This window comes from Equus asinus, chromosome 4, assembly GCF_041296235.1.
Source record: "Equus asinus isolate D_3611 breed Donkey chromosome 4, EquAss-T2T_v2, whole genome shotgun sequence".
In the NCBI taxonomy this organism is placed as follows: Eukaryota; Metazoa; Chordata; class Mammalia; order Perissodactyla; family Equidae; genus Equus; species Equus asinus.
Genome location: NC_091793.1, coordinates 37,144,842 through 37,161,336, shown reverse-complemented (window position 1 = coordinate 37,161,336; position 16,495 = coordinate 37,144,842). Strand labels below are relative to the sequence as shown.

General features: G+C 36.8%; 1 protein-coding gene across 14 annotated transcripts in view; it reads right to left on the bottom strand.

Moving 5' to 3' along the window:
* CFAP54 (cilia and flagella associated protein 54) overlaps positions 1–16,495 on the bottom strand; it is a 308,554-nt gene that overhangs the window by 226,306 nt on the left and 65,753 nt on the right. For all 14 annotated transcript variants that reach the window (XR_011502650.1, XM_070507105.1, XM_070507102.1 and 11 more), the window contains 3 exons: positions 6,278–6,454; positions 2,750–2,842; positions 2,315–2,500 (listed from right to left, as the gene is read on the bottom strand). Coding sequence is in view for 13 of the 14 variants with exons in the window: in XM_070507105.1 (XP_070363206.1) it covers positions 2,315–2,500; positions 2,750–2,842; positions 6,278–6,454 (456 nt within the window). In the remaining variant the exon portion in view is untranslated. The remainder of the gene's footprint in view (positions 1–2,314; positions 2,501–2,749; positions 2,843–6,277; positions 6,455–16,495) is intronic.

Below are 16,495 nucleotides of genomic sequence, written 5' to 3'. Positions count from 1 at the left end.
ATTCACCTGACTTTATTAATGTCTATAGAATAATATTGAGCAGAAACACAACCTAAAGCCCCAAGTCCATCATAGGCACTTAGTCAAACATCTCTATATCTTACTATAAAATATTTGTGGTAATATTTTTTAAAGAACAGAATTATCCTATAACTAAAAACTAACCACTCTCATGAAAAATAGATTGCAATTCCAAAAGAAAGATACATTTTCTTGCTAGAAAATAAAAGCTCACACTTAAGTTGTAAATTAAGGAGGTTTTAAGTGAGAAAATTTTGCTTTGGTCACTTAACATTACGAGGGGGAGCACTCATACGCTGTCATAAATGAACTACAATACTGCAAATAGAGGATCAATGAAGGACCACAGGTCATTACTTATGACACTTCTCATCATCCCAGCAGTATAACTTGGACTTAGTTTTATTAACTTTCAATGAAAGTTCTGCCAAATGAAGCCCAAAAGTCAAACTACTCCCTGGAGAAAAATTAGGCCTTGACGAAATATTTGCCTCCTCACTTTGAGATAATTCCATCACTGCAAATTAGGGAATATATTAGATTCTAAAGAAATAAAAACATCAGAAAACCATGAGCCAATATGGCATGCTAAATCAATGGTAGACAAATCCTAGCAATTCTCTCAATTTAATTTTCTTTGAAAAATATTATAATATAAAACACCACTAAGATCTTAGCTTATAATACTAATCAACTATTAAGAGAAAAAAATAGCACAATAGAAATGCGATAAAATTTAGGATAGCCATCAGCTTTACAGCCAACAACAGGCTTCAAATTGGGTGCTTGAGACTTAGGTCAATGAATCAGTCTCTCCAGCGTCCTATTCACGGGAGACACATTTTAAGTCAGGCAATCATTTTAGCAAGCATGTTAATTCATGAGTATATCCATAACTAAACACAATAATAATATTTATTATGTGCCTACTATGTGATAAGTGCTATGAGTAAACATCTGACATGCCTAATTTCATTTAATACTCACAATATCTCCAGGAGAGAGCTACTATTATTATTCCCACTTCACACATGAAACTTGCCCAATATCACATGGCTACTGTGAGGAGCTAAAACTTGAACTCTGGTCTATCTGTGTTTATTAATCCAGAAATTTCACATCTATAAATTTATCCCAAAAAAGTAATCATGGGGGCCAGCCTGGTGGAGCAGCAGTTAAGTTTGCACATTCTGCTTTCGTGGCCCGGGGTTCGCCAATTCGGATCCTGGGTGCGGACCTATGCACTGCTTGTCAAGCCATGCTGTGGTAGACATCCCACATATAAAGTAGAGGAAGATGGGCACAGATGTGAGCTCAGGGCCAGTCTTTCTCAGCAAAAAGAGGAGGATTGGTGGCAGATGTTAGCTCAGGGCTAATCTTCCTCAAAAAAAAAAAAGCAATCATGGATGCAGATAAAGATTTATATACAAAGATGTGTATCACAGTTTTGCTTATAATAGCAAAAGACTGGAAAATATCTAAATGTACAATGAAGAATCACTAAATAAACTATGATCTATCTATAGAATGCAATACCATGTAACCGTTAAAAATTACCTTTTGGAAGGATATTTAAAGGAAGGGGAAAATGTCAACTATAACATATTAAACAAACATATCAGGATGTAATATAATATGTAATATGATTAAAATTATATATTATAAATAAATTCATACACATATGTGTGTATATATGTATATATAAATATGTGTATGTGTGTTTAAATGTATACACACACACAAATGAAAGGATATCTCTGGATCAACGTTTCTCAACCTTGGCACTATTGACATTTTGGGCTGGATAATTCTTTGTTATGACGGGCTGTCCTTTGCATTGTAGGAAGCTTATCAGCATCCCTGGCCTCTACCCACTCGATGCCGGTAGCACCCCTCTGGGTTATGACAACAAAAAATGTCTCTAGACATTGACAAACATCCCCTGGGGGCCAAAATTGCCCCAGATTAAGAACTGTTACTCTAGATGACAGAGTAGGATAAGATAACACATAACATTTGCTTTCCTCTTTGTGCACTCTAGTTAATTTTCCAAATTTCTAAAATTAATATGTTACATGTGCAATCCAGAAAAAAAATGTTATTGTAAAAAGCAAACTCACTAATAAGAAAGCGAATGATTCCTATCTTATGAGACTAAATTGCACCAATTGAAAATATGTGTTACAGGAGCTTTAGAATATCTGCTATGATGTTTTTTTCCATCAGAAATTACTTAGTAACCGCTTAACAGAAAAAAAAAATAGAGGAAAAAGTTAGCAGAAGACTCTTCTACCTGCGTCAAGAACATCCGAGCAGTAACAGCAGAAAGAGGTGGATAAACCAGAATTGGTTTAGTTGTCTCTCCTACAGCATCACCAACAAGCTTCCCATTAGAGGAATAAGCGGCAATTGCAAAGATGTATTTTTCATTGGTTTCTAAACCCTTCACTTCAAAAATGCTTTTACCATCAGCTGGTATCTATTAACAAAAACACGTGTCAAGTTATGTATGGAAAATTAACGTGACTTTGAAAACATAATTAAGTAAACTTTACATGTAATAAAATAAAGCCTTTTTCATTTACTGTTGGATTTTAGTTATGACTCAAGTTGAAATAAGAGAAATTTACTGAAATAATGACTTCATGTGGGGAAAACGCTCAATTGTGATTAATGAGGCTTTTGGTAAGATTTCCTGACATTTAGAAGTTTTTTAAATTCGACGTACCGCTTCTCCTGAGCTTGGGAGATGATTATTGTTTAGTCTTACTTTTCCATAGCTCCCTTTTGCTTTGCACCCCAAAATGCAGTACCAGGAGACCTGCCGAGGAGAGAGACAAGCTCGTCATCTGTATCCTGCTTAACAAGGCATTCAATTCAATCATGACGTAGCAAAAGGAATACTTTTCTAAAGAAAAATTTAAGCATTCAAGTTTTAAAACATGAAATCTAACTTTACAAAGAAGTTTAATCTTTAAAACATAAAGACAAATATAGGGCTTGTTTACCTGGGACTATCAAGACTAAAATATTATTCGTTATTGATTATTTTAACCACCATTAGCTGAGCAGTTCCTATGTGCTAAGTATTGTTATGAAACTTACATACACTTTCTAATATTTGCAACATCCTTATGCAATGGGATTACTGTTGCCATTTTGCTTGAGAGAAAATGGAGACGCAGAAATGTTCAGTAACTTGCCCAACATTAGAGAACGGCAGGGAGTGATTCCAAAGATGACTTGATCTTGATGAAAAATAGATCAATACTGAAACATTTTTCATATTTTAATTAAGAATATATGACCAAAAAAGCAAGTGGAAAAAGAAGCAAGATACTACATTGTAGTATTTAAAATAAAGCGTAAAAATACATATGAAAAAGCCCAGAAGAAAATGTTCCTAAAGAAGAATGGTGGTAGAGTTTGGATGATCAAATGGTAAGACTATGGGTAATTTTCTTCTCTAGTTTATAAATTTTGTGAAACAAGATACTCCTTTGATAATTCTTAAATATAGACATAAACCAAAGGCAAAATGCAAATTCCACAGAAACAACCAAACTTCATTAAATGGTTAGACAATGGTCCTTCTGCCAAGATACCAAAATAATGGAGATTCCTTAATTAAATGAACTATTCTCACTGTAGGAAAAGAGGGAGCGAGTTGATACCTGGGAAACAGCATTATGAAGGAGCCATACTGCCCAGGGGTTGGGGATGGGGCTTGTCATCTTCCTAGCTCTCCCTTTTCCCAGAGGCTCCACCTCACAACATCTCAACTCCTAAATTATAAGGGGAGCTGGAAAGCAGGGAAAATGTAACTGCCTCTAAGGGGCAACTACCTCTTATAGCTTAGCCTGCTTTTTCTTCCTCCAGGCCTACAGCAAAATTCTAATGGCTCTTGTCTGCGTGAGTAGTTAGTTCTCAACCCTGACTGTGCAGCAGAATCACTTTCTAAAATACAGTCTATACAGAATCAACTATTTTTTTAAATTGCATATACCCAAGTCTGCTTAGCCTTAATGAGTTAGAATTTCTGGTGCAGGTGTCCAAACCTTTTGGTCTCCAAAGAAAATATTTCAGGTGATTAAGGAGCACTAGAGAAAGGCAGGAGAACCCTAATGACAAAGAGAGCTTTGAAGGAACTGGGAAGCTGGCAGCCAGGGGGAAAAAAACCAGATGAGTCTCAGAAAAAATTCAGAAACTAACTCTCCTTGACTTTCCATGCAAAAAGAGTACCAATTTTCAGAGGAAAAAAAAAGGCAGAAAGACTGTGCTACATGACTTAGATCATTATTGCTGTAAGTTAAGCTCTATATATAAACTGGAATTTGCAGGGTAAAAATTCTCTCTAAAAGCATTTTTATAATTAGGCTTTATATTTTTATTTGGTGCCACAGATGAAAACGCCTTGGTTTGTGTAACTGTAAGAAGCGCTGTGTAATTAGAACCCACACAAGAGTGAAAACACCAAGAACAATTCACCAGTAACTTGAGAAGTGAACGTTTATAAATAACAGCAGCATTTTCAACTATTAAAACAGATTTTAATGAAACAAACGCCTTCACAAGAGATTTTGATAAAACAAAAGATGGCCGAATGCTCAAACCTGAAAACTTATTGAAGCCCATAGCACCATCTAGTGCTGATGCGCAGGTAACCGAAGGTAATAATGTGCCGGAGCCCACAGCTCCACTAATGTATAATATTCACAAACTTCATAGGTTGTGCTAAGTGACAAGTCCTACACCCATAGGTGAAGCATGAGACTCATTTCTCCCTATTTCTACTCCCTTGCTGTTTCCATGAAATAAACAAGTCACTGAATTGAAATACATAAAAAATAAGATTTGAGTTAAATAAGCCAAAACGTTTGAATAAAAATAAACAAAAACTCTTGGTAAATCATCTAGTCTTAGCTCTGTACTGAATTTCCAAAGTAAGTGAATCCTTAGCCTTAAACAGATCCAAAAAAAATCCAAAGTGGAATTTTAAAACTGCTAGCAATTGCAATAATGCATTTATTATAGCACAGCCTGGGTGCAAGATGGATGCTGCCTCTATTCCTCCAATTATAAAGCATTACGAAGGTGGTATGACTTCTCACTGACGTATTTCTCCCATTAGTCTGAAGCTCCTCAAAGAATGAGACCATGCTTTGTGTTGATTTTTATTCCTCAATTACCTTGTACAGAGCTTAACACATAAGACACACTCAATAATGCTTACTGGACAAGATTTATGAAAACTAATCATTAAATAATGTAATTCCAGTCTATAATGTCATTAACTGTTTTTAGCAAACTTTACTACATATGTTAATACAAGAGATGAAGGGACATCAGTTAATATGCCAAGAATGTTATGTATTATCTCATTTAGCTTTCACAGTAAACAAACAAACAAATAAAAACAAGAAAACACCTCAGGAAGTATCTTTAGATTTCCTAAGGTCATAGTAAGGGGTGGAGCTAGAATTTTAAACCTGTATCTGCCTGACTTTAAATCTTGTGCCCTTTCCACTATACCAAGTTGATGTAAATTCAAGCAGAACATCCTAAAGAGAATCAAAGATAAAACTTTACTTTTTATAAACATCAAAGAGCATGTTGATCATACAAAAGAGAAAAACATAATATTTAAAATATAAAAGGTGGAACCAAATGCTTGTGAGGAAACTAAACCTCAAGTTACATAATATTTAGGTCAAGTTCCCAGGCATTGGGATGGGAGAAAGAGCTTATTCTTCAGTAAACACATAAAGATTTATAACATAACATAATCATTTGTTTGCTTTAAAAGAATCCCCATTTACTTGGAAGAAATGAGGAAAGAGGCACTGAATTCACCACCCCCAAATTTCCTCATCTCCATCATTGGCTGTGAGAGTAACTTCTAGCCTCTTGAAATGTCTGATTCCACTTCAATTGAGACCTTCTCTATCTTGAGCATTAGTATGTCAGTATGTGACTTTGCCATGGTGACAAAGATACTTAGAGAGAACTGTTTCTCTATCATTTCTCCTTGCTATCTACTTGTAGACAGCAAGGTTATATGGAGCAGAAAGGGAAATAGCGTAAAGAGCAAAGGATCACGCAGGAAGTATAACTAAGACATTAGAATACTAATCCCAGTGTCTGTGCTTATAAATAAGATTATTCAAGACCCAAAAGCAATAAAAGTATCAGTCATTAAGTTACAAAAGCACTTCTGTTGCTTTGCTTGAGGTAAAGATCATAACGGACAACATACCTTAACATCTGAAGCAAATGGAGCAGGTTTCAGTGTCACAGAACAATGAGTTCGGGATAGCACGATAGGTGGAGGAGGAATTCTGCTTATCTTTCTTTTCGAACTTTCCAGATATTTTTGATATGAATATAGGGCATTTTGTTCTGCTTCAATCTTCTCAATTAAAGAATAAGCTTCCTGTAATAAAGTGTGAAAGTAGAAAAAGACATTCAAAGAATGTGAACTTCATTTATATTTGTAGAGTTCTGGTGAGGTTAAACATAATCTTGCTACATGTAGTTTTCTGAGCCTCAGTGGTATACACATTTCAGGCAATGAATGATTTTATAGAAGTAAAAAATAGCTACTAAATAAGGCTAAGTAAAAAAATAGCTATTAAATAAGGCAATGGCATCATATTTGTATGTTTAATATGTTTATCATTACTATCACACATCAATATGAGGCATTTCATTTTCAAATCAAACCCTCTGAATATCTGCCATCATATTTCATTGTCCTTGAAAAGTCCATAACACAATCATCTGCATTTATACTGATGAATATACACCTACCTTTACTGCAACCTGAAATGTGACTCTCAAGTAATGAGACTATTGGCATATGTGGTTTATGAAATGAACATTATTGGATTTCTTACTATCAGTAAGAAGAAATAAAATACACAAAAACACTTATTCTATAAACCTGAAGGAAAAGCAATCATCTTTTGAAAAGGTTATATATAGAGTGATAATACATAAAACAAAAGAAACATACAAATCAGAAGATCTAAATAATATTTCAAAGGCAGGCTTAATATATCAGCAATAATAACACATTTAAATGGGTAAAACTCCTCTTTTAAATTAAATTAAAAGGTAAAGATTCTCTAATTGAGCTCTAACGCAAAAACCCACATAAAGATTAAAATTAAATGAATGATAGAGAAAGAATAGTCTGTCCAACAAATGGTGCTGGGACAATTAGACATTCACAGGCAAAAGAATGAAGTTGGACCCCTAAGTGACACCATTTACAAATATTAACTCAAAATGAGTTATAGACCCAAACGTAACAGCAAAAATTATAAAATTCTTAGAAGAAAACATAGGATTAAATCTTCACGACCTTGGGTTAGGCAATGGTTTCTTAGATACAACACCAACAGCACATCAACAAAAGAAAAAGTAGATAAATTGAACTTCATCAAAATCTAAAACTTCCAATGATATCATCAAGAAGGTGAAAAGAGGGGCCAGCCCCATGGCTGAGTGGTTGGGTTCACGTGCTCCACTTCAGCAGCCTGGTGTTTTGCCAGTTCGGATCCTGGGTGCAGACATGGCACCGCTCATCAGGCCATGCTGGGGCAGCGTCCCACATGGCACAACCAGAAGCACTCACAACTAGAATGTACAACTACATACTGAGGAGCTTTCGGGAGAAGAAGAAGAAAAATAAAACAAAGGAAAAAAAGATTGGCAACAGATGTTAGCTCAGGTGCCAATCTTCAAAAAAAAAAAAAGAAAGTGAAAAGACAGTTTGCACATTCTGCTTTAGCAGCCCAGGGTTCGCTGATTCAGATCCTGGGTGTGGACCTACACACTGCTTGTCAAGCCATGCTGTGGCAGGCGTTCCACATATAAAGTAGAGGAAGATGGACACAGATGTGAGCTCAGGGCCAGTCTTCCTCAGCAAAAAGAGGAGGATTGGCAGCAGATGTTAGGTCAGGGCTAATCTACCTCAAAAAAAAAAAGGAAGAAAGTGAAAAGACAACACATAGAATGGGAGAAAATATTTGCAAATCATATATCTGACAAGGGACTTGTATGCAGAATACATAAAGAATTGTTATAAGTCAATAATAAAAAGACACATAACCCCATTAAGAAATGGACAAGGGGGGGCCAGCCCAGTGGCATAGTGGTTGCGTTCACATGCTCTGCTTTGGCAGCCCAAGGTTTCTGGGTTCAGATCCCAGGCACAGGCCTACACCACACATCAAGCCATGCTGTGGCAGCAACCTACATACAGAATAGAGGAAGACTGGCACAGACGTTAGCTCAGGGACAATCTTCCTCATGAAAAAAAAAATAGACAAAGGATTTGAACAGACTTTTCTCCAAAGAAGGTACACAAACGGCAAATAAGCACATAAAAAGATGCACAACATCATTGACCATTTGGGATGAAAATACAAAATCAGCAAACCTCCTCAAGAAGCAGAAAACTTGAACACAGGAATAACAATGGAGGAAACTGAGACAGATATCCAAAAAAAATACTTCCCACAAAAGTGTCAAGCTCAGCTGATTTCATTTACAAAAAAATTTCAAATCTCAAGGAACTGATAATTCCTATGCCATTTGAAAAATTTCTAACTACAGAGAAAGATAGATAGCTTCTCAAATAATTTTACAAAATTATTATAACCTTGATAACAAAACCTGAAAAATGAATACACCTAGAAACACACATATATATATATATAAAATATATATAAATGCAAACATCTTAAATAAAATACCTACATGCTGACTCTAGCAACATATTAAAGGAATAATGCACTGTAATTATATTGTCTCTCTCCCAGGAATACAAGTATAATTTAATACTAGGAAGTATATGAATATAATTTAATCTATCCTTAATCAAATGAGAAAAGATGTGATTACAGGCTCAGTGGCCAAAAACATATTTGAACATTTTTAACACTCTTTATTAATTTTTTTATAAAGAAAACAAAATCAAAAGAGAAATCAAAAAACATCTTAAGACAAAGGAAAATGGAAGCACAACATACCAAAACTTATGGGATGCACCAAAAGCAATTCTAAGAAAGAAGTTTATAGTGAAATGCCTACATTAAGAAAAAGAAAAACCTCAAATAAACAATATAACTTTACATCTCAAAGAACAAGGAAAAGAACAAAAACTAAGTCTGAAATTAATAAAAGGAAGGAAATAACAAAAATCAGAGGGGAAATAAATGAAATAGAGATCAGAAAGATAATACAAAAGATCAACTAAAATAAGAGCTAGTTTTTTGAAAAGACGAACAAAATTGACTAACATTTAGCTAGACTAAAAAAAGAGAGAAGATTCAGATAAACAAAATCAGAAATGAAAGAGGAGACATTATTACTGATATCACAGAAATACAAAGGATCATAAGAGACTACTATGAACAATTATACACCAAAAAAGTGGATAACCTAAAATAAATAGATAAAGTCCTAGAAACATACAACTTATCAATACTGAATCATGAAGAAATAAAAAATACAAACAGATCAATAACAAGTATGAAGATGAATCAATAATCAAAAACCTCTCAATAAAGAAAAGCCCAGGGCCAGATGACTTCCCTGGTGAATTCCACCACAAATTTAAAGAAGAATTAACACCAAGCCTTCTCAAACTCTTTCAAAAAAATAAAGAGAAGGGGACACTTCCAAATTGATTTTATGAGGCCAGCATTATCCTGATACCAAAGCGTAAAAAAGACACTACAAAAAAAGAAAACTACAGATCAATAACCCTGACGAACATAAATGCAAAAATTGTCAACAAAATATTAACAAACCAAATTCAACAGTATATTAAAAGGATCATACGCCATGATCAAGCAAGATTTATTCCTGGGATACAAGGATGGTTCAACATAAATGTGATACAAATCAATAAATGTGATACACCACACTAACAAAATGAACCATAAAAATAATATGATCATTTCAATAGATGCAGACAAAAGAATCTGACAAAATTCAACATCCTTTCACGATAAAAACCTCTCAACAAATTGGATATAGAAGGAACATACCTCAACATAATAAAGGCCGTATATGACAAACCCACAACTAACAGCACATGCAGTGGTGAAAGGTTGAAAGCATTTCCTCTATGCTTAGGAACAAGACAAGAGTGCCTACTCTCACCACTCCTGTGCAGTATGGTACTGGATATCCTGGCCAGAGCAATCAGAAAAGAAAAAAATTTAAAAGAATCAAAATCAGAAAGGAAGAAGTAAAATTTTCTCTGTTTGCAGATGATATGATCTTATATATAGAAAACCCTAAGGACTCCACCAAAAAACTGTTAGAACTGGGGCGAGCCCAGTGGCATAGTGGTTAAGTTCACACGTTCCACTTCAGTGGTCCAGGGTTCACAGGTTCTGATCCTGGGCACAGACCTACAACCACTCATCAAGCCTTGCTGTGACAGCATCTCACATACAAAATAGAGGAAGATTGCCACAGATGTTAGCTCAGAGCCAATCTTCCTCACCACCCACCCCCCAAAAAAACCTGTTAGAAGTGATAAATTAATTCAGTAAAGTTGCAGGACCCAAAATCCACATACAGAAATCAGTTATACAGCTGTATACTAACAACAAACTATCCAAAAAAGAAATTAAGAATAAATCGCATTTATAATAGGATCAAAAACAGTAAAATAGTTAGGAATAAATTTAACAAAGGAGGGATAAGCTCTGTACACTGAAAACTATAAAACATTGTTGAAAGATATCAAAGAGGACACAAATAAATGGAAAAATATGCTGTGCTCATGGACTGGAAGAATTAACGTTGTTAAAGTGATCTACAAGTTCAAGGCAATCCCTATCAAAATTCCAATGGCATTTCTCACAGAAATAGAAAAGGCAATCTTAAGAATTCATATAGAACCAGAAAGACTGCAAATAGTTAAAGCAATCTTGAGCACGAAGAGCAAAGCTAGAGACACCACGTTCCCTGATCTCAAACTATACAACAAAGCTATAGTAATCAAAAATTATGGTATTAGAAAAAGAAAAAAGAAACATAGAACAGCATAGAGAGCCCAGAAATAAGCCCACATATACACAGTCAACCAATTTTCAACAAGTCCTCAAGAATAACCAATGGGGAAAGGATAGTCTCTTCAATAAATAGTGTTGGGAAAACTATATCCATATGCAAAAGAATGAAATTGGACCTTCAATCTTACACTACACACAAAAATCAATTCAAAATGGATTAAAGACCTAAACATAAGACCTGAAATCATAAAATTCCTAGAGGAACACATAAAGGAAGACCTCCTTGATATTGGTCTTGACAACAATTTTTTAGATCTGACAGCAAAATACAGGCAACAAAAGCAAAATTAAACAAGTGGGACTACATGAAACTAAAAGCTTCCGCACAGTAAAGGAAACCATCAACAAAATGAAAAGGCAACCTACAGAATGGGAGAAAATATTTGCAAACCATATGCCCTATAAGGGCTTAATATCCAAAATATATAAGGAACGCTTACAACTCAACAGCAAAAAAACAAATAACTCGATTTAAAAATGGGCAAAGAACCTGAATAGACACTTTTCCAAAGAAGACATACAAATGGCCAACAGGTACATGAAAAGATGCTCAACGTCACTCATCATCAGGGAAATGCAAATCAAAACCATAATAAGACATCACCTCACACCTGATAGGATGTCCATTATCAAAAAGACAAATGTTGGTGAGGATGCAGAGAAAAGGGACCTTTTTACTCTGTTGGTGAGAATGTAAACTGGTAAAGCCAATATGGAAAACAGTATGAAGGTTCCTCAAAAAATTAAAAATAGAACTACCATATGATCCAGCAATCCCACTTCTGAATGTTTATCCTAAGGAAATGAAATCATTATCTTGAAGAGATATCTGCACTCCTATGTTCATGCAGCATTATTCACAACAGCCAAGATATGGAAACAACCTAAGTGTCCCTCAATGGGTGAATAGATAAAGAAAATGTTACGGAATATTATTCAGCCTCAAAAAAGAAAGAAATCTTGCCATTTGGGACAACATAGATGACCTCGAGGGCATTTTGCTAAGTGAAATAAGCCAAACAGAGAAAGAGAAGTACTGCATGGTAAGACTTATATGTGGAATCTAAAAAAAGAAACAAGTCAAGGGGCCAGGCCTGTGGTGTAGCCGTTAAGTGCACACGTTCCACTTTGGCAGCCCAGGGTTCACCGGTTTGGATCCCAGGTCCAGACATGGCACTGCTTGGCAAGCCATGCTGTGGCAGGTGTCCCACATATAAAGTAGAGGAAGATGGGCATGGACGTTAGCTCAGGGCCAGTCTTCCTCAGCAAAAAGAGGAGGATTGGCAGCAGATGTTAGCTCAGGGCTAATCTTCCTCAAAAAAAAAAAAAAGGAATCTCAGCCATCTGGGGGCCGGCCCTGTGGCCGAATGGTTAAGTTCGTGCACTCTACTTCACCAGCCCAGGGTTTCGCTGGTTTGATCCTGGGCGTGGATATGGCACCACTCATCAAGCCATGCTGAGGTGGCGCCCCACAAGCCACAACTAGAAGGACCTGCAACTAGAATATAGAACTATGCACTGGGGTGGTTTGGGGAGGAGAAGAAAAAAGATTGGCGACAGATGTTAGTTCAGGTGCCGATCTCAAAAAACAAGAAAGACTCTCAGCCATCTGCATAGGACAATCGTTCCCTCAGATGAGAAAGGTGATATTACACGGCAATCATGTTTCTAGAGTCTATGTGCCAAAGACCTTAGGTCAAAAGCTAATTTATATACACACAGTGTGTAGTGTAACCATTGAATCACTGATGAATGAATCAGCCAATCAGTCAAGGAGACAGGATGGCATCTGTTATGTTCCATCATCTCCACTTTTTCACTCATTCAACCAAACTGAGAAAAAAAACGGAGAAAATGTTTGGGAAAAGGGTAAAGGTCAGATGTTGAAGGAGGTGTGTCATAAAAGACTGAGAGAGTCAAGGCAGCAGTGCCAGTTCAGCTTGGAGGACACGACCAGTAGGGATGGACAGAGGCTCCTTCATCTGTCCCTCCTCTGCCACAGACGCTAGCCCAGCTTTGGCTCCCTGAGAGAACAGACGTGCCTGCAGAGCCAGGCTCCCTTGAAAGGCAACAACAGGGGGGAGCTTGATGGAGAAGAGGCCAGAGTTGAAAGAAGGAAGTAAATTCCCCAGATATCTGTGGGAAAATTTGAGGGAAGAAATTCCTACTTGAACAGAAGGGAGACAAAAGCTATTACATTTTGACAATTAAATGTTAATGTGCCTTCATTTGCATCACAGGCTGTGGGAACCAAGATATTTCAGCTTGCATAAGAACAGGTAAAATCAGCCTAAGGAAAAATGATGCAACACGGGAGAAGGGGACCAAGGCCTTGAAAGTTTGGAGACTTCCCTCCTCTGGATTATGTATGGAGTCTGGAAAATACACCAGTGGCACAGACTCACCGGCCCTGAAATTAACGCGGACTGCCTTTGATCCCATCTCAGTTGACTAGCCAACTGCCCTGGGCATTCTACGTTTATTCCCAAAATTTGCTTCAGTAGTTTCTGCTCCGTTGAAGTAGCTGGACACAGCATCATCTGACTTGACTCTACCAGCTTCTCTCTACATATCCATGAACCCAACTGAGATTTTTTAAAACTTCCTGTTTTCTCTCTTGGGCTATCACAGACATTTCTCAAACTTAGCCATTGATCAGTATGCTCTGTGGAGTTTATTTAAAAATTAAGATGTGGGGGCCAGCCCTGTGGCCTAATGGTTAAGTTCAGTGAGCTCCGCTTTGGCAGCCCAGGTTCGGTTCCCAGGCATGAACCTACACCACTCACTGGCAGCCATGCTGTGGCAGCAACTCACATACAAAATAGAGGAAGACTGGCAACAGATGTTAGCTCACGCAACTCTTCCTCAGCAAAAAAAAAAAAATTAAGATGGCTCATCCCCACTCCAAACCTACTAAAAATCTCCAGGGGAGGGACTTAAACATCTGTATTATTAACAAATGCCAAGGATAATTCTGAAGTACAGCAAGGACTGGGAACCACTGATTTAGATGAGTAAATCAGTCTCCTCTTTCTCTTAGTCTCTAGGCTCTTCAACCTCCAGTCTTCCAGCCCTTCAATGGCTCCTCCAATACTTGTTAACGTGCAAACTCCTCCACAGCCGTTTTTATTCTGATCATAACTATACTTCTAGGCTCATCTCCCTCTCAACTCGTTTTTCTCCCATAGCTACCTCCCTATTCAACCTAATCTCCAAAAGCACAAAAGAAGGAATGTTACTTGTTCCCTGATAATGCTATGCTCTTTGATGCCTCCAAGTCTTTGCCCATATAGGTTCCTCTTCCACGAGGTTCTTACACCCTCTGTGCTTCAAGACCCAGTCAAACATCACCTCCTCTACTTCTTCCAAGTCCCATACATGTAAGTACTCATTCCCTCCATCTCATACAATCTTTATTTTAGCAGGTATTTTACAATACGGCATCTGTGTACATGACTGTCCACATTCTCTAAATAATGAGTGCCTTGGTGGCAAAGACAGTGCGTTATTTATCTCTTTAGGTTCAATCAGTGTGTTTTGAATGAGAGACACATGAAAATGTGACAGAGGACAATGATCTTTACTATAATGCACTTTAAGATAGCCTGCTTAAAATGTTCTGGTTGAATCTTAATCAGTGTTAACTTCAGACACCCTCACTCAGATCCCATGGCCTGACTTGAAATACCTTAATAAAGACATTAAAGTTTTAAGTAAAGGGTAACAAAAGAAAAGCCCAAAACAAAGTTCTTGATTTAGGTAAATCAGATAAATTCTATAATAGGACTCAAGGTAAACCATAATGCTAGTTAGAAATTAAAACGGCAACTTAGTGAGCCAAATCACTGAGCTGCTAATAAGATTCCATTTATAAGGAAACAATTGGGGCTTTTTTAAAGGGGAGTCCCCAGGTAGAAAGGAGAAAGTACCACCAGAAAAGAAGTCCCAAAAAATCATGAAAGAAAAATTCCAATGAAACCAGCTCTACTCAGTTGTGAAAGAGAAAGCGTTATCAACATGGACATAAATGTCGCCTATAACAAGAATGCTCTAGAAGACCAAAGTATTGCAACTGCAAAATCTAGACAACCCATCCCTAATCGGAGGTCAAGAAGAAGTGGGTTTTCCATGACATATCAGATAACGGAAAATAACTACATCTTAACCTTCTTCCACTGCCTCGCACAACGGCTGGCAAATTAGAAGGGCTCACTAACCTTGAAAGAAGAAAAGAGACTTTATCTATCACATGGAAAGAATCAGCCAAGGAATCTCAATGGAAGGGGCTTCTACACCAATTCACAAGGGAGGAAAGTTCTGAGTGTTCTTTCAATGGTGGTTTGTGCTGCAACGTGCCAAAAAACAACAGTACTGAAGTCCAAAGTACTATTATCCAAATGTAAATCTCTCTTTCTGTAGTTTCCATTAGAGAAACTGAGACCCGCCTCTTTTCAGAAGTTACTCCATGCTTATGAGGACAGATTGACATTAAATACATTTGATGATGGCCGAACACCCACAGTGCAGCAAAACACTTACGGAAAGACATAATGCAATCTAGAAGGGCATGATTAGGACATATGTAAACAACTGTCATAAGACTGGAATGATGAAGCACCGTATTTACTACTCATCTAGTAGACGTCCTTGAGGTATGTTCTGAGTTCTCAACTCTGTTATGCATATTTCAGAAGAAGACGAAAAGTAGATTAAGTCATATCCAAGAATCCTGGGAAGAAATATTGCTGACAATAAAATATACAATTTATAAGATCAATCTAAGAGAAAACACAGATAGAAACGTGTATTTTGATAGAGAAAAACAGACCTAAAGCAACAAAAGATGGTTCTGATATGACAAAACAGAACGTTCCAGAGTGCTTAAAGTGGAAAATAGAGTAGGGATAGTAATAATAATAATAATAACAATAATAATGGCTAACATGTATTGACTGCTTACTCTGTGCCAAGCCCTAAGCATTTCATATGCGTCATTTCATGGAGTCTTCCAAGATCCTGCATTTTACAGATGAAGACATTCAAACTTAAAAGAGCATGAGTCACCTGACCCAGGTCACACAGCTAGTCAGTGACAGAATCAAACTCTCATTCAAGACCTTTATACTCCTAACCACCATGCTATAATGTCTTAACACAAAGCTAAGTTAAAAGAAGCTTAGAAAGGCAACCTAGATGAAGTTTCCCATGCAATACCCTTAGAATGTTTAAAAGGAAAAAACCGAAAATGTAACTATGCTAAAATCTGCTGCCAGTAGTTTGAAGTCTCCGGGTCAAAACATGACGTCATGGGAGGGGAAAGAATCAGAAAGGGCTGGCTCTTTATGAGGAAGACTTCAGCGCGGAACAACTAAACA